Source organism: Paramacrobiotus metropolitanus, unplaced genomic scaffold, assembly GCF_019649055.1.
Source record: "Paramacrobiotus metropolitanus isolate TYO unplaced genomic scaffold, Prichtersi_v1.0 Parri_scaffold0000157, whole genome shotgun sequence".
NCBI classification, from domain to species: Eukaryota; Metazoa; Tardigrada; class Eutardigrada; order Parachela; family Macrobiotidae; genus Paramacrobiotus; species Paramacrobiotus metropolitanus.
Genome location: NW_026570377.1, coordinates 63,058 through 80,005, shown reverse-complemented (window position 1 = coordinate 80,005; position 16,948 = coordinate 63,058). Strand labels below are relative to the sequence as shown.

At 40.9% G+C, this 16,948-nt stretch overlaps 4 protein-coding genes across 5 annotated transcripts; 2 read left to right on the top strand and 2 right to left on the bottom strand.

The window, feature by feature from the left end:
- Window positions 1–453: 453 nt before the first annotated feature.
- Window positions 454–2,267, bottom strand: LOC129599898 (uncharacterized). 2 transcript variants are annotated; one of them, XM_055498252.1, is made up of 3 exons: window positions 1,997–2,267; window positions 1,560–1,793; window positions 454–1,385 (listed from the first exon to the last, which is right to left on the bottom strand). In XM_055498252.1, the coding sequence occupies exons 2-3, from the start codon at window positions 1,785–1,787 to the stop codon at window positions 786–788; spliced, it is 828 nt and encodes a 275-aa protein (XP_055354227.1). In that variant the 5' UTR covers window positions 1,788–1,793; window positions 1,997–2,267; the 3' UTR covers window positions 454–785. The 2 variants fall into 2 exon arrangements, with proteins under 2 accessions (XP_055354227.1, XP_055354225.1); XM_055498250.1 differs by lacking the exon at window positions 1,997–2,267 and having other exon boundaries at window positions 1,560–1,946.
- A 1,041-nt stretch (window positions 2,268–3,308) lies between these two features.
- On the top strand, window positions 3,309–6,639 carry LOC129599889 (uncharacterized). Its single transcript, XM_055498240.1, has 7 exons — window positions 3,309–3,443; window positions 3,563–4,098; window positions 4,387–4,484; window positions 4,766–5,021; window positions 5,232–5,662; window positions 5,799–6,057; window positions 6,146–6,639. Exons 2-7 carry the CDS (start codon window positions 4,059–4,061, stop codon window positions 6,469–6,471), a joined length of 1,410 nt encoding a protein of 469 aa, XP_055354215.1. The 5' UTR covers window positions 3,309–3,443; window positions 3,563–4,058; the 3' UTR covers window positions 6,472–6,639.
- Window positions 6,640–7,897: 1,258 nt separating this feature from the next.
- On the top strand, window positions 7,898–9,966 carry LOC129599893 (chlorocatechol 1,2-dioxygenase-like). Its single transcript, XM_055498244.1, has 4 exons — window positions 7,898–8,232; window positions 8,526–8,797; window positions 9,057–9,237; window positions 9,537–9,966. Exons 1-4 carry the CDS (start codon window positions 8,160–8,162, stop codon window positions 9,692–9,694), a joined length of 684 nt encoding a protein of 227 aa, XP_055354219.1. The 5' UTR covers window positions 7,898–8,159; the 3' UTR covers window positions 9,695–9,966.
- A 167-nt stretch (window positions 9,967–10,133) lies between these two features.
- On the bottom strand, window positions 10,134–15,412 carry LOC129599890 (carbonic anhydrase 1-like). Its single transcript, XM_055498241.1, has 7 exons — window positions 15,107–15,412; window positions 13,522–13,584; window positions 13,203–13,388; window positions 11,897–12,048; window positions 11,497–11,656; window positions 10,654–10,811; window positions 10,134–10,592 (listed from the first exon to the last, which is right to left on the bottom strand). The coding sequence occupies exons 1-7, from the start codon at window positions 15,147–15,149 to the stop codon at window positions 10,341–10,343; spliced, it is 1,014 nt and encodes a 337-aa protein (XP_055354216.1). The 5' UTR covers window positions 15,150–15,412; the 3' UTR covers window positions 10,134–10,340.
- Between the last annotated feature and the right edge of the window lie 1,536 nt (window positions 15,413–16,948).

Sequence of the window (16,948 nt, the reverse complement as noted above, 5' to 3'; positions counted from 1 at the left end):
TTCATGGGGCGTCAGTATAACGGCCACGGACTGGTGTGTATCCAGTAACCGATACCGGTGGCGGTACTGTCCATATGTGCATTTGGTACCAAATGCACATATGGACAGTACCGCCACCGGTGGCGGTGACCGACGCACAGACACCACAAGGTTTGTGTATCGTGAGCATAAACGGCCACAGTATCTATTCACTTTCATATGCGGTGACCGACGGACGGATACCACCAGTTACATAGGCCGGGAGTATATACGGCTACGGCGCATGTGTGCATTTGTAAGAAACGGCCACTGCTCAATGTGCATTTGGTGGCGGTGACCGACGGACGGACACCATATTTTCCATATTCGCTGAGCATAGATGACCTTCGCTACGCTTCGGTCGATGATAATTCGTATACACAACCGACTGTCGAAAGGCAGTGCCGCTTTACTTGTACATTAGTTAGACTGAACTGATCACTGCGCATACATAGTGTTCAAAAGCAAGAAAGTCGTAGGTACGAATTACGAATCACACACATAACATACTAGTACTACAGTACCTCAAGCACTCGTAAAAACTCGAACACATTATTAGCATTTCACAGCCACAGTGCACACAAAAATTCAGCTATGCCAGCACTATGCTAATAATACAGTAACACCCGAACTAATATTAAACCAGCCCAGACATGTCGCTCGTCCTGCAGATGTAGCGCGGTAGAAGCATGCCGTTTGATTTATTTGGAGAGTTGTTGCGAATTATTCGATTAATTTCGTCTTCTCGTTAATCTGATGGCCGCTTTCTATCCGTGTTCGGTCAGTGCTGAGTCCAGCCGCTTCAATATGATTTGAAAAGCCTTGTAACCCGTGCCATTTTCTGGGATATCCGGTGACATGTTTTTTGTGGCAATCCACTTGAGGTACCAGGTATACATAATTTCTCTCTGCCATGAACCGGACACCCATCCACCGTAAAATGTCACAAAAATATGCGCAGCTTCGATCCAGATGATGGGTATCAGATAATGTAGGTATGGCGGTCTCTCGCACACCGGGGATATAAACCCCTCGCCGTCGCTGTAGTACAGAACTGCATTCAAATACACTTCGCCGAACATATGCATCGCGGGATACAGTGCGTATGCGCACAGCATTGTAGATCGGAAATATTGGGAGAATTTCAGCGTCAGCTTGTAGCAACTGGTCATATAGGCCACATCTGATTGCGAAAGTTTATGGCACGAAGATGCGGTTCGCTGCCAGAGCTCGATTCGTACGACGTACTGGATCAAGTTGATGAAAACCAGAACAGGAAAGAGTGTGATGCATACTATGTAGAAAATTCCAATCATCAGCACAAAGAACGCAAAGAGATACCACTCCCCTCCCGATCCCGACTGCGGCTGAAAACAAAGTCGCACAAAAACCGTTAGCGATATGTGGTCAGTGGTCATTGTCTTGTAGTGCTGTCCTGATTACATGACAATAACATGTATAGGGAAGTGCACCACTGCACTTTAGCACTAAATGACCGAAGCAAAGCCAGGAACTGGTAAAAAACCGAAAATAAGTCTTACCAGAGTGACATTCCCTTTTGGTATAACAATATTTCTGAAAAAGGGAAATAACACGTAGCTTCTCAAAAGTGACAGAGTCAATAACACGAATGCGACAAAACCCAGATGAATAACACGATTCCATTGCTGGAACGCGACGAGAAGGCGACTCTTGTGAATCCACAAAGGTGTACTGCGCTTTGGGATTGTAATTTCGTCAACATCGCTTATTTCGATTGTGGCGTCCATAGTAATCTGTAAAAATTAATACGTATCAGGTAGGTTTTCGAAAACAGCCCCACCAAAAACACATAAAATGGCTGGTTAGGTATTCAGTATAAATGCTTCCGCATCTTCACCATTACGATCAGTATTACAAAAATCTCAATTTTTACTGGCGGACAATCTGACGACTGTTTGATCATCGAGCATGGGTATTATAAAATGTTGAAACTTACCCTTAAGGCCTTAACAGCTGAAACTGTGAAACAGTGAAAGCGATTCAATGCAAAAGTGTACGAAGTATGTATAATGTAAGACGACGAATCGTGTGCAATCACTTACAAATATACGCACACTTAATGTAATTGCAAGTTTAGCGTGCTACAGATATCTATAGAAATGTTATTGTAGCAATTTTCCTTCGATATAGAGCAGTATTATCAATACAGTACCGCATAGGTTGAAAACATTTTGAGATTATTACAGGAGATTTGACCCGAAAGCGAATCAGTATGTCAAACTTGTCTAGAAATACTGTACAACTGTGACTTTCTTCAAATTGTCTGTTCTTCCTGGATGCTTCCTTTTCAGGCAGATTTATGAAGTTCCTCTCGATCGATAAAATGCGCATGCACATCGAATTGTATTCTACCGTACAGAATTTTGTAGTGTACAATTGTACAGTATGCCCAGAGTCCAGACAGCACGGCGCTCTAATAATAGTTGGTTTAACTGCAATTCCCGCTGACCGCGGTGTACATATTAGTCGCTCGATGATCATGCAAAATACTCCTCAATAAGGGATCGCTGAAAATTTGGTGCTTCAAATTATTGGAACAGTTTTTGTTAGCTTAGAGAATAGTATTAAAAACTTTCGCTAAGATTACCTGCAAACTTTATCGACGTCCGAGCAAGGAAGTATCGATATGAAATAATGATAACAATATGTATTGCAATACAATATGTAAAGGATAGAGTACAATATGTAGATATAAAATGTAGATGTAAAATATGTACAATATGTAGATGTGAAATCCGAAGTGGATTGATTGGCTTTGCGGTTTGGAATATATGAGTATAATACAATGTATACTCATATATTCCAAACCGTCATATATGACGCGTTGCGTGTGGAAAATTAAAAGCGAATGGCCACCATAGAGTATCCCGTACATGTAAAAAATAAACGAAAGGAAGACAGGCTAACATAGGGTAAAAACTGTTGTGAAAGCATAGCGAAAAGTTGTGAAAGTGTAGGTTTCCCAAGTTTCCCAAGTTTCCCACTTAAAACAACGCTTTATCCGGAAACAACGGGAAAAGACCACACGATATGACGTTAATCCCTGTCCGTCAATTACGGGATGTCGATTGTATGGGACGCAACAAGTTGGTGCACTATAGTGGATTCACATGTCCTCGCGAGTTCGAAAAAAGAAGGAAGTGGGGGCCCAGCTTGCAGAAAAGGCGAAACGCCGGAAGTATGGCTCATCATTGCACTGGTAAACTGTGACGTAGTGTCCCTGCGCTTGACCTTTTCGTTATTTTGATGGCTGTTGCCCTTTGAAGAAACACGCAAAGGTAAGTAGCTTGAAAGTGGACTTTGGTCATGAACACCATCATAATTAATTTGTCTTGCTTCTGAGTGCACTATTCACATCTGGAACTAGCCTGCAGGAAGGACCGGTAAGCATAGAAGTATAGAATATGATCTTGTGCTAGCTATTTGCTGGCTTGAGTTGTCATCGTCAACAAAAGCTTTTTTGGTGACACAATCAGCAACACAGCACTGTTTATTTTCGTAGGTGCGAAAACGAAATTCACCGCTGGTAACAAATCTTTTGAACCGGATTGAACGCTGACACATTCTTCGCTGAGTTTGTATTCCAAGCATAAAAATATATTTCAAAAGCGTGTTTTGGGCATACAAAATGAACGAAAACCGGCAGATACTTTGTTTGCGGGGGAAGTAGAGATCTGTCCGTTTTTTACTGGTAAACATGCATGCGACACTGGTAACGGGTGGTAACTGGAATATTTAGCCGTAAGGGTTGCGGTGAGAAAAATATCACAAAACTAACACTGTAGCGGACTTGTTCTACCACTGTGCCTGGACCACAACAAGTAACTCTCACAGATTTCTATGAAGTGTTCTCCTAATTACTTTTATTTTTTACAAATCCATATTACGAGTATTATAAGCGTTCGCGCAGAATCCTAAGGAAAGTACCACAAGACAAGTTAAATTTTCATACGCTAACTACGCAGTTCATTTCCTATAAACTCCATTCAAAACGGAAAATGCAAGAAAGCAAGTGGAGCTACGTTGTTGTTTTAGGAGGTATGTAATTACAAATTTGCAGCACATATTTTCTGGCAGTGCTCCGTGGGCACAGCTATTGCAAACGCATTCAATTTTTTGTATGAGTATATATCTGTAGTGGCAAGATTGTGCTTATTTTTATCCGTATTACGGGTTTACAAAAATATACAATCTTTATTCTTCAATTGCCAGTGGACATATCTGATAAGCTTGCGCAGATTAACATCAGTTAAAATGATTAAATTTTCAACATTGCAAAATCATCCAGAATCGTTCACAAAAATTTAAAGATACGGTCTTTTAAAGGATGGTGTATAGCGGCTGGAATGTCGCAGGTACCGCCATGCACGGAAAAAGCTTTTCCCTCTTCCATCCAGCCACAATCCGGATGCCAGCCAGAAAAGGTGCGCCTGACTTATTGTTAAAAACCACAGAAAGCGAATCAATTGTATCAGTACACATCTAGTTTACATATACGGTGCAGTTGTATTCGATGACTTATTACCAGAAATGTTTTCTTTCAGCAAATTAATACATTAAATTTTTTGTGACAAACGGTTGTAGCATAGAGTCTATAACATTAAATTTTATGATACATATACGCTGCGCGGGTTGTAGTAAACAGGAAACAGATATACCGTAACTTTGTTCAGATCCACGGGTCGCATCATAATTTTTTGGGCAGAGTACCGGCATGTGGTATCGGTACCGTATGGTTGAGCCAGGCAAGAACATCATCCTTAATGAACGCGCCAACGTTACCGGTATCGGTCCAACGACAACGCCACTGACCAGTGATCCTGCACACGCATACTGGGTCTCTACGGCTTATACAAATCAGGAGGACAACAAGTGCCATGTTGAATATTACATGGGCATGTACTCAAACAACGGCAAGAAGGTTGGATACGGTCTATCACCGGACGATGATTTCGTTATTCGTAAGTCAAGTATTTCCTGGCTGTAATTAATCCCAACGCGTCGGGCACTGTTCTTTTCCCTTTTTGTACGGACCACGAAAGCCGAATTGTTGCTGGTCAAATATATGCGAAGTGCGCTGTTCGTACATTCGTAAAATTGTGTTTGGCGTCTGAATTCGAGAAGCAAGAAATACTGGACACACATAAAAAATTTGCTGCTGCCTGTCGTAGATCCTGAGAATGTGGCTGTGTTCTATACTGACAACACCAAATTCATGGTCGAATACGGATGTTTGAAGAAGAACAGCCAAAATCCAAAACTTTGTGACGCGCCCCTCATCCATGCCGAATCGCGCATCCGACCGGATCAGATGTCCGACGAAGACCAAGAAGCTTACGATAAGATCCTGAATGATCTCTTCGCACCATACTGCGTCACCGTCGATGACATTCCAAAGCAGGCATACGACGCCGAAAAGCCGTTCTGTGACTTCGTCCCGCCTCCCGACTGCGCTACGCGAATGATCAACGGGCTCGGCGAGATAGTAGTGACGGCAACTAGTACCGCTAAAGCGAAGAACAAATTAGCTCTTCAAGCCGACAGAAACACCTGCAAGTGGCCACTGGTCATTCCCGGAGAAAAGAGGCACGAACCAACAAAGGTCAGGTACAATTGTGCTAATTTCGTTCGAAAGCTTTGAGTGTGATAGTTGTAAACACAGTATTGACTTGTGTAGTTCATTTCCTTCGTTATAAAAAATGTTTTATCAGTGCATTTTATTGTGCATGGTTTTTCAGCTTGTTGGACAGTGGTACTTGTACCGTAAACTATATCCGAGCGAACCGAGCAGCATCAACCAGCGGTACAACGTTCACAATATCGGAGCGGGTGAACTTCCGCTAAGCGACATTCCCGCTCAATGGCAGTGGATAGAATATTCACAGTATGATGCACCCGATGAGAACACATGTCGCACCGGCTTCTGGACTGGTGCGGTAGGATCCGGTGGTCAACAAATCGGGTTCGGCGTGTCCACGCAAGGTCCCCAAATGCCGGGTACGCAGTGCCGGCTGTCTACATATAAAAGTGCATTTCATCAATCAATTTAGCGGTATTAATCAGAATGTTTGCGGGAACGTTTTAGTGCTGAATAACATGAACGGTTTGTATTACGATAACGCCAAATTTTCCCTGGATTACGGCTGCATCGTTCCCAACACGAAGACCAACACGTGCGACAGTCCCTACGTTTACGCCAGCGTCCGTACCCATCCCAACAAGCTCACGCAAGCAGATAAGGATGGTTTTGACAAAATTATTAACTCCTTCCTCAACAAGTACGGCTGTAGTGCGAGCGATGTCCCCAAACCGAAATATGTGGACGCCAAGCCATTCTGTAATTACACCGGTCCAAATGATTGCATTGCCAAGGCCATTAAAGGTCTAACGCAAGCGACGCAAAACGCCTAGTGATGCAGGACGCAATAAATTTGTTAAAAGTGTTGACTTATCTTATTAATTTTTAATGATAAATTAAAATGCTAATAAAGCCGCAGTTACGCAAGAAGCAGCTAATATAGAAGCGCGGACAATGGGATGGATGAAACGCAACTGGCAACATGGCTATTAAAGGTGCAAGCACGGGTTATACCGTAGAGTTGGATACGGTGCCGTAGCACAGCATAACAAAGTAATTTTTTAAGTACAAGCTGAAACTATTAGTCATTTTCATATCGACTTTTCTGCATGGTATTCAAAGACATTTTTGTTCAGCACAGACAATAACGTATACAACATAGTGGTACACAACAGGCCGGCAAAATTATAAGACAGTATTATAACTATTATATATATATTGTGTACTTCTATAGTACTAACCAGGGCACATTTTCCGGGTCCAAATTCAGAAAATTCTCATCTTTTGCAGGAAAATAGTTTATACCCATAGTATAATTAAAAAAATTATTTCATGTGCTGACACTCAAGGGCGTGGCCAGAAAAAATAAAATTAATACAATAATTACTATTACGTACTACGTACTATTACAATGCGCTATTTTTGCAGTACTCCTGCAGGCTGTTTTCGTACTGTACTAATAACGTTAACCCTGAAAAATCTCCTGTTTTGCTGAAGGATGCGAGTACTGTACTGAACGACCGCGAAATGCTTAAACAATAATTTTATGTGCACATGTTGATAAGGCGCCGCCCATCATTGCAAATTTACAAAATAGACTGCAGATACAACAGCTCTGCAGGTATTCGAGCACATTTTCATGCATATTTCGTTTTTATGGGCTGACTATCTTCTGATAACTATATTGTTTCAGGTTTACTATGCCGCGTATCCGTGCTTTGAGTCTTGAGAGAATAAGACACAAGATTTGTTTGTTAATTAATAAAATTTCAGAAACACAATGTTGTCTACATAAACGGCCTGTACAGTGCATTGTAATAATTGTATGTAGCGTTATGGTGTTCATTTATTTTTTCTGGCCACGCCCATGAGTATCAGCACATGAAATTAATTTTTTAATTACACTATGGGTATTTACTAATTTCCTGCAAAAGATGGGAATTTTCTGAATTTGGACCCGGAAAATATGCCCTGGTAAGTTTCTACAAAGAGTGTACTTATGCAGAGTCAGTGAAATAAACTTCGGCTGAATCGAACCCGTTTATGCAGCTATGGCAAAGCAGTTTTACTCTTTAAGGAAATTTTAAAGTGCATACTTATGGTTATGGTTAGAATTGCATAACCACTGCGGTATACAGATACGTACTACCCAGTAGAATAATTACAGTTTAACTTAACGATAATATCGCCATTTGAAGTTGTGAACGATCGTCCGATATCGGAATTATCATGAGCATCACTTAACTTTAGGACTAGTGGCGTTCGGCGATGGCAGTGGGGTATGCAGTATTGTACGAAAAATTCGCAATCTGCCAAATTGTAGCAAAGTAAATTTGGAAGTTATATGTGACTTGCGCTGGAATTAATTTTTTTATCTACCTGGTGTACCATCCGTTGCCCGACGTGATTATCTGACCAGGACGTTTATATTTCGATTCATTGCATCATAATTTTTACGCTGTCTATGCTGGTAATTCTAACCAGTATCTAGCAATATTAATACTGTAAGCGCAATATAACCATGTATTTTTATATGATCTTTCTTGTGCTATATTTGTTTGGCATGGCTTCGACCCAAAATGGATTCGCTATAGGTACGACTCATACGAGTACACGCAGTATGCACTATTTTTCAAATACGTCTGCAAATAATTTTCTTGCCACTTACGATTAGTATACTTATAACCGTACAGTACATATTGTAACCTGACGATGAATTACATGCGAGTACTATTTTGAAAATTTCGTCATTTTGTATTTAAGCTAAACTTTTGTGTGCAATGCTACCACTCACGTCGTTCTTTGAAGGCAGCAAGTGAGTGTCGACAATGTCATGTCGCGCGCCAGTTTCCTCTGTGCTGCGATAAACCTAAACGATAATGTACAGGTAGCAATGGGCAGTGCATGATTACCACGCCGGACGTCCTGGGACCTTATTACAAACCCAGTGCGCCACTGTTCAATGCCACCATTCCATCTGACCTGCCCAGCGTCTGTTTCAATAATCCGGCACATACGCGTTTATTTGTTAACGGGACAGTACATGTGGTGGATACGGAAGGGAACCCTTGCGGGAAACCGGCATTCGCATTGATGGACGTCTGGCAAGCGGATGCTAACGGCGAGTACAGCGACATCCGTATGGACAAACCGGATTATGTAAATAACGCAATATTTTTAGATAACGCCTTGTACAGAGGACTTATGCAAAGTATATATGTATGAATATAAACCGCTTTAGTGCACTGTGATCTGCAAAATCGAAATTAAAAATTAATAAAAAAGGTTTTAGTAGAAAAGTTTTGCAATAATTGCGCATTTAGGCAAATGAACCTGTGAGTTTTTTGTACATGCAAAACCAGTTTCATCAATAAGTATTGTGGCGTCGGAAACTAAAAACAATAATATCTGGATGTAGTGGTGTCGGACTCGCTTTACAACCACCAAAGACGGATTCTTCAGCCTCTCAACGGTTTTTCCTGGTCGATATAACGACGACGGTTACCGTCCAGCGCATCTCCACTTCCGGATAACACTCATCGATGAAAACGGTCAATTGATAGGCACAACTTTGACCACACAGCTATATTTTGAAAGAGGTATCTACAGGCATTTGCTTTTCTTAGCCCTAATTATCATATGTAGCCGCATTCCTTTTTTTTTATTTTTGTGACTGGACAAATGCAGGCGGGCATTATTCAAATAGGTTGAAATAGCAGCCACAGTTAGCTCTGCTGGTCCGTAATCATGACAGAATTATTCTGCGAACTCTACTATACGAGTACACCACCATCGTTTAAGAGTTCTCTGGAGATATATATTATTACAGTACATTTACAGATACGGCTTATTACTCTAGTTGTTAAGTCGTCAATGTTTTAAGACTAGCATGTTGCAGATTTTTATCTACCGCCCAATGATTCCTGTCAACGATGCGGATCAAGAAACCCTTCGCAAAGAATTATAGTTAATAACGATGTCGATATTAAGACCTTTACCGGCACGTGGAACGTATTTTTGCGTGAAAATGTCATTAGTGGACCGATCAAACGGTGATAAGGTGTCACCACTACTACAGTTCGTATCAAGGTTATTGCTATGTATTAGAAAATACATCCCTCTAAAGGCAGTATCAACTTTACTATGATTGCTGAAAAATGTGTGGTTTATAAAGAGATTGTGTGGTTTATAAAGAGATATTGAAAAGAGAGCTTTTGGAAAAAGTCTTTCAACCTATCAAGTTATGAACTCGATAATCTCTAACCCTTTTTGGTGTTTTCAAGTTTGTGTAACTATTTACAAAATGGAGCAATAAAACTGGGCATTATGGCAATACAAGAGCTTGTACCACTGAAGTAAAGTACCGGCCTAATTTCCGTCAAAAAAAGGTGCTACGGAATTATTAAGATATAACCAGGCATGCGGAAAACGAATGACAGCTGAATTAATTAAATTCAGAAAATAACCAATCAGGGAAAAATTCCAACCTACTGACTGCATCCAGTTCAATTAATTTAATTTTTAAACGAACGACTCTAACCGGATTGCTGTACACCAAACGGTCACACAACCGAACCCACAGTCAAAACTCTACACTCTCCAAAATCAGTATCGCACACCGGCAAATGAAAACTTGAATATATCCTTTGGCTTGAAACTAAAAATGCAAACTCGACTCAAACCCGCTTCCATGGAACACCAATTACCCAAAAATCACGACAAATGACATAACCAGGTAAAAGAGGGATACCACTCGGGAAGCGGAAGACGGTGTAGGCTTTATTTCTACATCAAACACCGGCTGATCCATGCGTGTTGCCGCACGGGAATACAAATACACCGTCCGGTTATCGTGAATAATGGGCCGGAAATTCTCCTCGATATACTTCACTTCGGTCTCGTTAACGGGGTGCTCGTGATGATGATGCGCCATGAGTTTCCGAAACGCTTGAAGCTAGAAACACAGGGAGAACGCATTTTGAAGATGCCGCAGTAGTTACAGGGTAACTAATTACCTGTTCTAGGGAAAGAAAAACAGGCTGTTGCATCACAGTCCACAAAACGATGGGATCACAAGGTGGCGTAGTCAACGATCCGTTATACCGGAAGTAGTTTGGCGATAGGGGAAGGAATGATTTCAGGTTGAATCCTTTGAGTTTTACCGCTTTACCTGCTGTTAAACGATGCCAAGATCAGTTTATGCATGACCTTCACTCGCAAAAAAGTAGTTTCGCAAATAAGTAATTCTTTTATTAACTCCATTTCCACTGTAGTAATCTGTCTATCAGCGATGTGCTGTACCAAGGTATTATCTTTATATTACACGTTATTTTAAAGTTTAGCAGTTTTTCTCAGTGATTCAGTTCAGTTTCCAGCAAACTCAGTTATTGATTTGTGCTACTGCTTTCTATTCGCAGTTTGCTAACCTTTAATTACTTTGTTAAGTACAGGTTAAGATTCTAAAACATTTTTTACAATCATAAGCCATAATCAATAACCAAAACTTCTCTCCACACTATCGCCCAACCAAAAAACTTGCAGTATAAACGCTGCTCTGCGCCAGAAAAATCCGGATGTGCTTAGTCTCGTTGAAAGCGACAACTGACAAAATATTTAATTGATGCTCTAATAATAATTATGAACGTGGGAGTCTCTCATTTATCTTCCTGTCAAACTTTCAACAGCTGGAGTTTACAGTTCCAGTTCACTGTGTACTGAACGCACTGCTCAGCTCTACATCGATCGCTTACATGCAAATACGTAGTTCTATCATATGTACTCGTAACGCTCGTATATGTTCTATCATAATTATTATTTTCTATCATATGTTTAACGCTAAAAAATCATACGATTCGTACTGTTATCTGGCTTCTCCACTTGGGGCAATACTTCCAGCAGCGGCTCCAAATCTTCATTTGTGTCGTTACGGATTTTGAAAAATACTCCCACAACGGCAAGTTGTTTCGGCTTTTCTAGTCTTGTCGGAGGATTGTCACGACGGGCATGCACAATATGCATCTGACAATAAGGATACACAAAACAATGTAGATAAGTGCACATTTAGAAAGAAACTGCGGTACAGAATATTCTGTCAGCGGAACGCTGTTTTATCTGGAATCGACCGTAAATAGGTTTAAATTAAATATGCATTAATCCCAGCAAGCATATTCATTTCAAACATGATACGAGAAATTTAAGTGACCGTTTACAAAATGGCCATCAGGAGGCTTTTCTGGCCACTGGACTTCGGACGCTTACCTCTAGAGGATACTGGAATCCGTCAACGTGATGTTCCGATCCGCGGAAATCAGTCTTTCCCCAATGAAAATGTATTTGCACTACGTCATAATTTCCGTGCAATCCACCATCTTGAATGTGAGGTGCGCAGGTATAGTGTCCTTTCAGCTGAACTGCAACAGCGTAATTATCTTCCAAAAATTGAATCACAAAATTTCAACACAAACAATTCATAAAAGGCAAAAGATAAAGGACAAGCATGAAAAACGTTGTGTCATCTGGCTCGCTACGGAAAAAATCTAGGTAAATGTCCAGATTTTCATGCTACAATACCGTCATACGTACTTTGTTCATAAATCACACGATCGTACATACATTCGGGAAAAACTGATGGTTTTACGGAAAACTTTCACAAATCCGTGCTACCACAATCTTGTGCCTTTTATAGCGGATGATATTTTGTGTTTGAGCCGGTTCGGGTTTTGAGCCGTACGAGCGCAACTACTATCCCGAAAGATTTAGAAAGTTTGAAGGTCAACGACAATACAAATTAGCGGGGTCGGCACCCATCTGTCTGCATCCGCAAAGGAAGACATGCAGAAAAATTGATCAAAAAATCCCGTCATGTCATCAATCGTTCCGCTCTGTGATGTCTAATCAGTTCTCGGCTTCTACCCACGACAGATTTCTGTCTCTCCAAAGTAAAACCAGCCGAAGCCGGCAGTTATAGGCTGCCTTTACACTTCTGATCGATTCGACGTTTAGCACATCCGATTATGTATTTAATGTTTGAGAATTGCTCATTGGAAGAACTGCAAGATGCCCGGATGATTTCCAGTTCCACTACTTAGCCCAGATCAGAGGTCACGAGACGCGGCGGCATTGTGCGCTAGATCGGACCCGATTACAATCATTATCGCAAACACAACCAGAGCCCACTAAATTACCATATAATTCGATCGATAGCCTTGTTCCGCACTCGGGTAAGTTTAAGTTTCAGTTTCGCAAGAAATGTTTCTGGATCACAATAAATAACATTTTTGGATAAACCGATGTCTTAACTGCATATCCTTCTACTCATAATATCCCGCTATGCAAAAGTTATTTTTTGACAGACCAAAATAATTTAGACTGACGAAGCAATAATTTCCTATTTTACAGTTCCTCTCCCGCAAAACTCCATGTCAAATCCACAAGAAATACTTTCACTTCGAAAACTTTCTTAATATGTTGCTCATAATAAAACTAACTCCGTCACGTACAATTCGAAAAATTACTACGTTTTATCTACTGCAAAACAAATGCGTGTGAGATTATTAAGTAGTACCGGTATGTCCGTTATTTGTTACTGTCCACGTTTCGTTTTTCGGCAGCGTATCATAATTAGCGAAGGAGATGGCCGTGAGTCCAGCATCGAATTTGGCTTCCTTTTCTTTGAGATCTATCGGCGACTGCTGATTGTCGTGGGCACACTTTGGTTCAACGCGGCTCCAGTTTCCCGGTCCTGGCACATCTGTTTATGGAACAAAGCAGTCAGATCAATAACGTAAATTATTTCTTACGGATATATTTTAATGAACCAGCCGAAAACCGTAGTCTGACGGCAAGCGCACTGAAACCAAAGAAACAGAATTATTTTTACCAACCTGCATCGTTGATGTACCCCCAATCACTCCTAGTCTTATCACAGTCGCCATTCCTAAACAGTCCTGCGAAGGAAAACGTCCACGCTTAGAAAGAAACATCTTAGAATATGTACGACTGAATAAACCGGTAAAACTATATCTATATGGTAATGTAAAACTGTTAACTGTCTGCTTGCAGATGCTAAATATCTGTACTTATTGATGCAAAAAAAGACCACAATTTGAAAACGAAATTAAATCAGCATGTTGCTGATTGTAATTTTCTCTTCAATTTCAGTATCGCTCAAGGGCAGAACCCACCATGGGAAGGCAATACCGCATTTGTAAGGTATCTCCTAATCTAGAAGAATTTCGGCATATTTTACTGTAGCTACGAAACGGTTCCATTAAAAATAATTCGACTTGAGTTTTGTTAATATGTGTGGTAATTGAATTTCGTTGAGCACTGTACGTTTTCGTGAAATTGTTAAAGATTCACATTTATTAAACTATGTTATACTGCGGAACAGGACTTCCTTCTATGGTACAATGTAAAGTACGAGTCATTTACGACTACGAATTGCAGCTCTGCCGGATAACGTCGGGTTCTAATTTCTACAACATTAGTAATAAGTAATAACTAATAATGCGTAATTAAAGGATGTGATTCAGTAAATTTCCGGTTTTCCGTAGGAGCGCTTGTCTGGCGAATATGCCGACCGTGGTTGACCGTTGCAGCCCGTGTAAATAAAGTAAAATTGCAGCAGAACTTAGAATTACCATACAAGTATAGAAGTTTATACGGTATTTTACCTATTAAACGGCAGGAATCTGATAAGGTTGCAGCCGCAGCATACTGTAGTTATGCAAACGAATGATAGCAAAAAATACACAATCAAATGTACACACCGACAGGCTAACGGTTAGCCACTAATCGTATCCGTTAACAGACAAAATAAATTTCAAAATTTGCGTTCTGGTATACCATTTCGATATGAAGCAACAAAATGCCAACACCATAATGACCATATAATTTTTGTAAGGTACTAAAACTGACCGGTGAGTATAGCAATTTCTGATCGTGATAAACAGCAAGCATTTGTATTCTGCAAACTGTCGGCCTGTTTTTGAGTCGTTTTTGACTCTTGATATTCAGCTACGGCCTATGGCTATGGTCATCACAATTCAGAAGTAATCACAAAATCGTTACAAAATTATAGTTTCGAAAATCAAATGAAGTCGGGAAAACGTTCAAATGAAATTTCAAGCATCTAAAGTATATCTGGACGAGCACAGCCGGAAAAGCATTACGAACTGTAAGGAGTCGACATCAATGAGATCATATTCATTATTTCGAAAACCGAACTCAATAAGTCTCACATATTACATACCTCAAAAAGAGTGAAAAACTGCGAAAAACAAAAAAAGATATGAACTTGTTAAGTCACAAAGAAAGACAAAACAACACAAAAGTTAAGAAGCATACAGATGTTCTCCTGTTTGCTTACGTCCCTTTTGATGAATTTAGTTCTTTAAGTTAACAAAAAAACTAGTAAAAATTTCAGTTTTATTCTAATGTCTTCGTATGCACTGATCTTAATCTTACCTAACACCAGAAAGCTCACGAGGAACAACACTTGGGAGGCCATCCTGTGGACAAGGAAACGGCGAGCCTGATGATCAAAGCACGGTGAAATCCACACACAATCTGCAGGAGCTAACGATCAGTTAACGTGTGACGATGATAATGGTTGGCAGCGTGATGAGTACGGATTGAAAAGCCTTCGCTCCTTATCGCAAGAATTAAAACTTTAAAACAGCTATAAACTCCAAACGGTGTTAATGCATCGCCGAAAACGATCTTCCCACTTTTGACAAGCGCGCCAGTCTTTCACCAACAGACAGCTCAGTCAGTGCATCCAGGCCAGACAACGAGATTAGCGCCCCCACTCTGGCAGATTGACTGGTAAGCGGCGACACGAGCTATGCTTGGTGAGGGTACAGTGTAGACGGTTTGCTGATCCATGCCCCTGATAGCGTTCGTCACATCACGCCACCTAACAGGCCCGACGCCAGAGCGGTCTTTCCACGCCCCGCTGCCCCGCAATGACGCGCCGGAACCGACCGGGGATGAGACGTTAAATGTTCCGAACTTTTCTACTCCCATTAGCCTAAACACTGCCTATTCTCCCAATCACAAAGCCGTGTGTTGCTGTACTTGGTCATTAATTTCAAAGAAATCACTTTTGGCAAGCGGCAGCATTGATTTGGCAGGGATACAAAAATCTTTCAAGTGCACCAACCCGAACATTAATCGAGTCTGCTGTATTGCAATGGCCGGCAAAATCGTATCGCTGCGAATGCGTTCTTATGTTTGCAAGTACTGTACTCGTACATGCAAAATGAATATCAATCTATGCCTATTGCACTAATTTGCACATCCACAATAATTTTAATTATTAAGATTTTAATATACGGTATATACAGTATGAAACTAGGAACATTTACATGCACTCCAAAATTTGTTCCAAAACCTCACTGATCCAATGGTCCTACTCCTCACAAAAAAGCATCAGATTCTGCACGAACATCACAAAACTATTGACACGTGAGTATGCGTCAGTGTCAGGCGAACGGTATCTGGAAGCCGTATGCGTATGGTCAAAATTTAATCGCCCATAAATACATTTATTAGATTTGTTTAAAATTGATTAAGCGGGCTCGCTTCGCTTGCCCGAGTTTTCTGCAAACCATATTGCATTCTATGTATATGAAGGCATTTTACTTCCTACTTGGAGTTACAGTACTCTGCAACCGTGAACGGTCGGTATGAATTTGATGACAATAATCGAAATTGGTATTATAATCGGCGTTACGGTGAATCACATATTTTATCGTTATTAATTTAAGTAAACATAGCAGCACAAGCATAAACCAATTCAAAGCGCGGTCTGAAAAAACTACAATACGTTAAATAACACAAACGTTAAATAACACAAACTGATGAAGAAATTAACTAGTGACCGTGCAGTCTATGAAACGTATTATGATACCGCGCGACTGTTAATTACCAGTTTACCACCTATCAAACAAGAACCTTTCACTGGATTAAGCAACGAGTGTATGAACAGCTGCAAATCAGCATATTTTACAAATATACAGATCCATCGGAAAATGGTCGTACTGGTGGGTCATACTTGGGACCAAAGACGATCCTGGTGGGCGTCGGATTCTGCTGACCCGGCACCGTCAACGACAAGGAATGCTCTTCCGTCACGGTGTAGGTTGTGATCTTGGCGCGATCTCCAAATGCTTCCTCGGGAAATTCCACCGTAGACTTGCTATCTCGGGGTCGTTTGTGCGCTTTGGGCGTGCCCACAAAGACGGCGTTTGGGTGGCGCCGAAGCGGAAGGGGCGTGTCGGAGGGCGTGGTATCGCCGCTGATGGG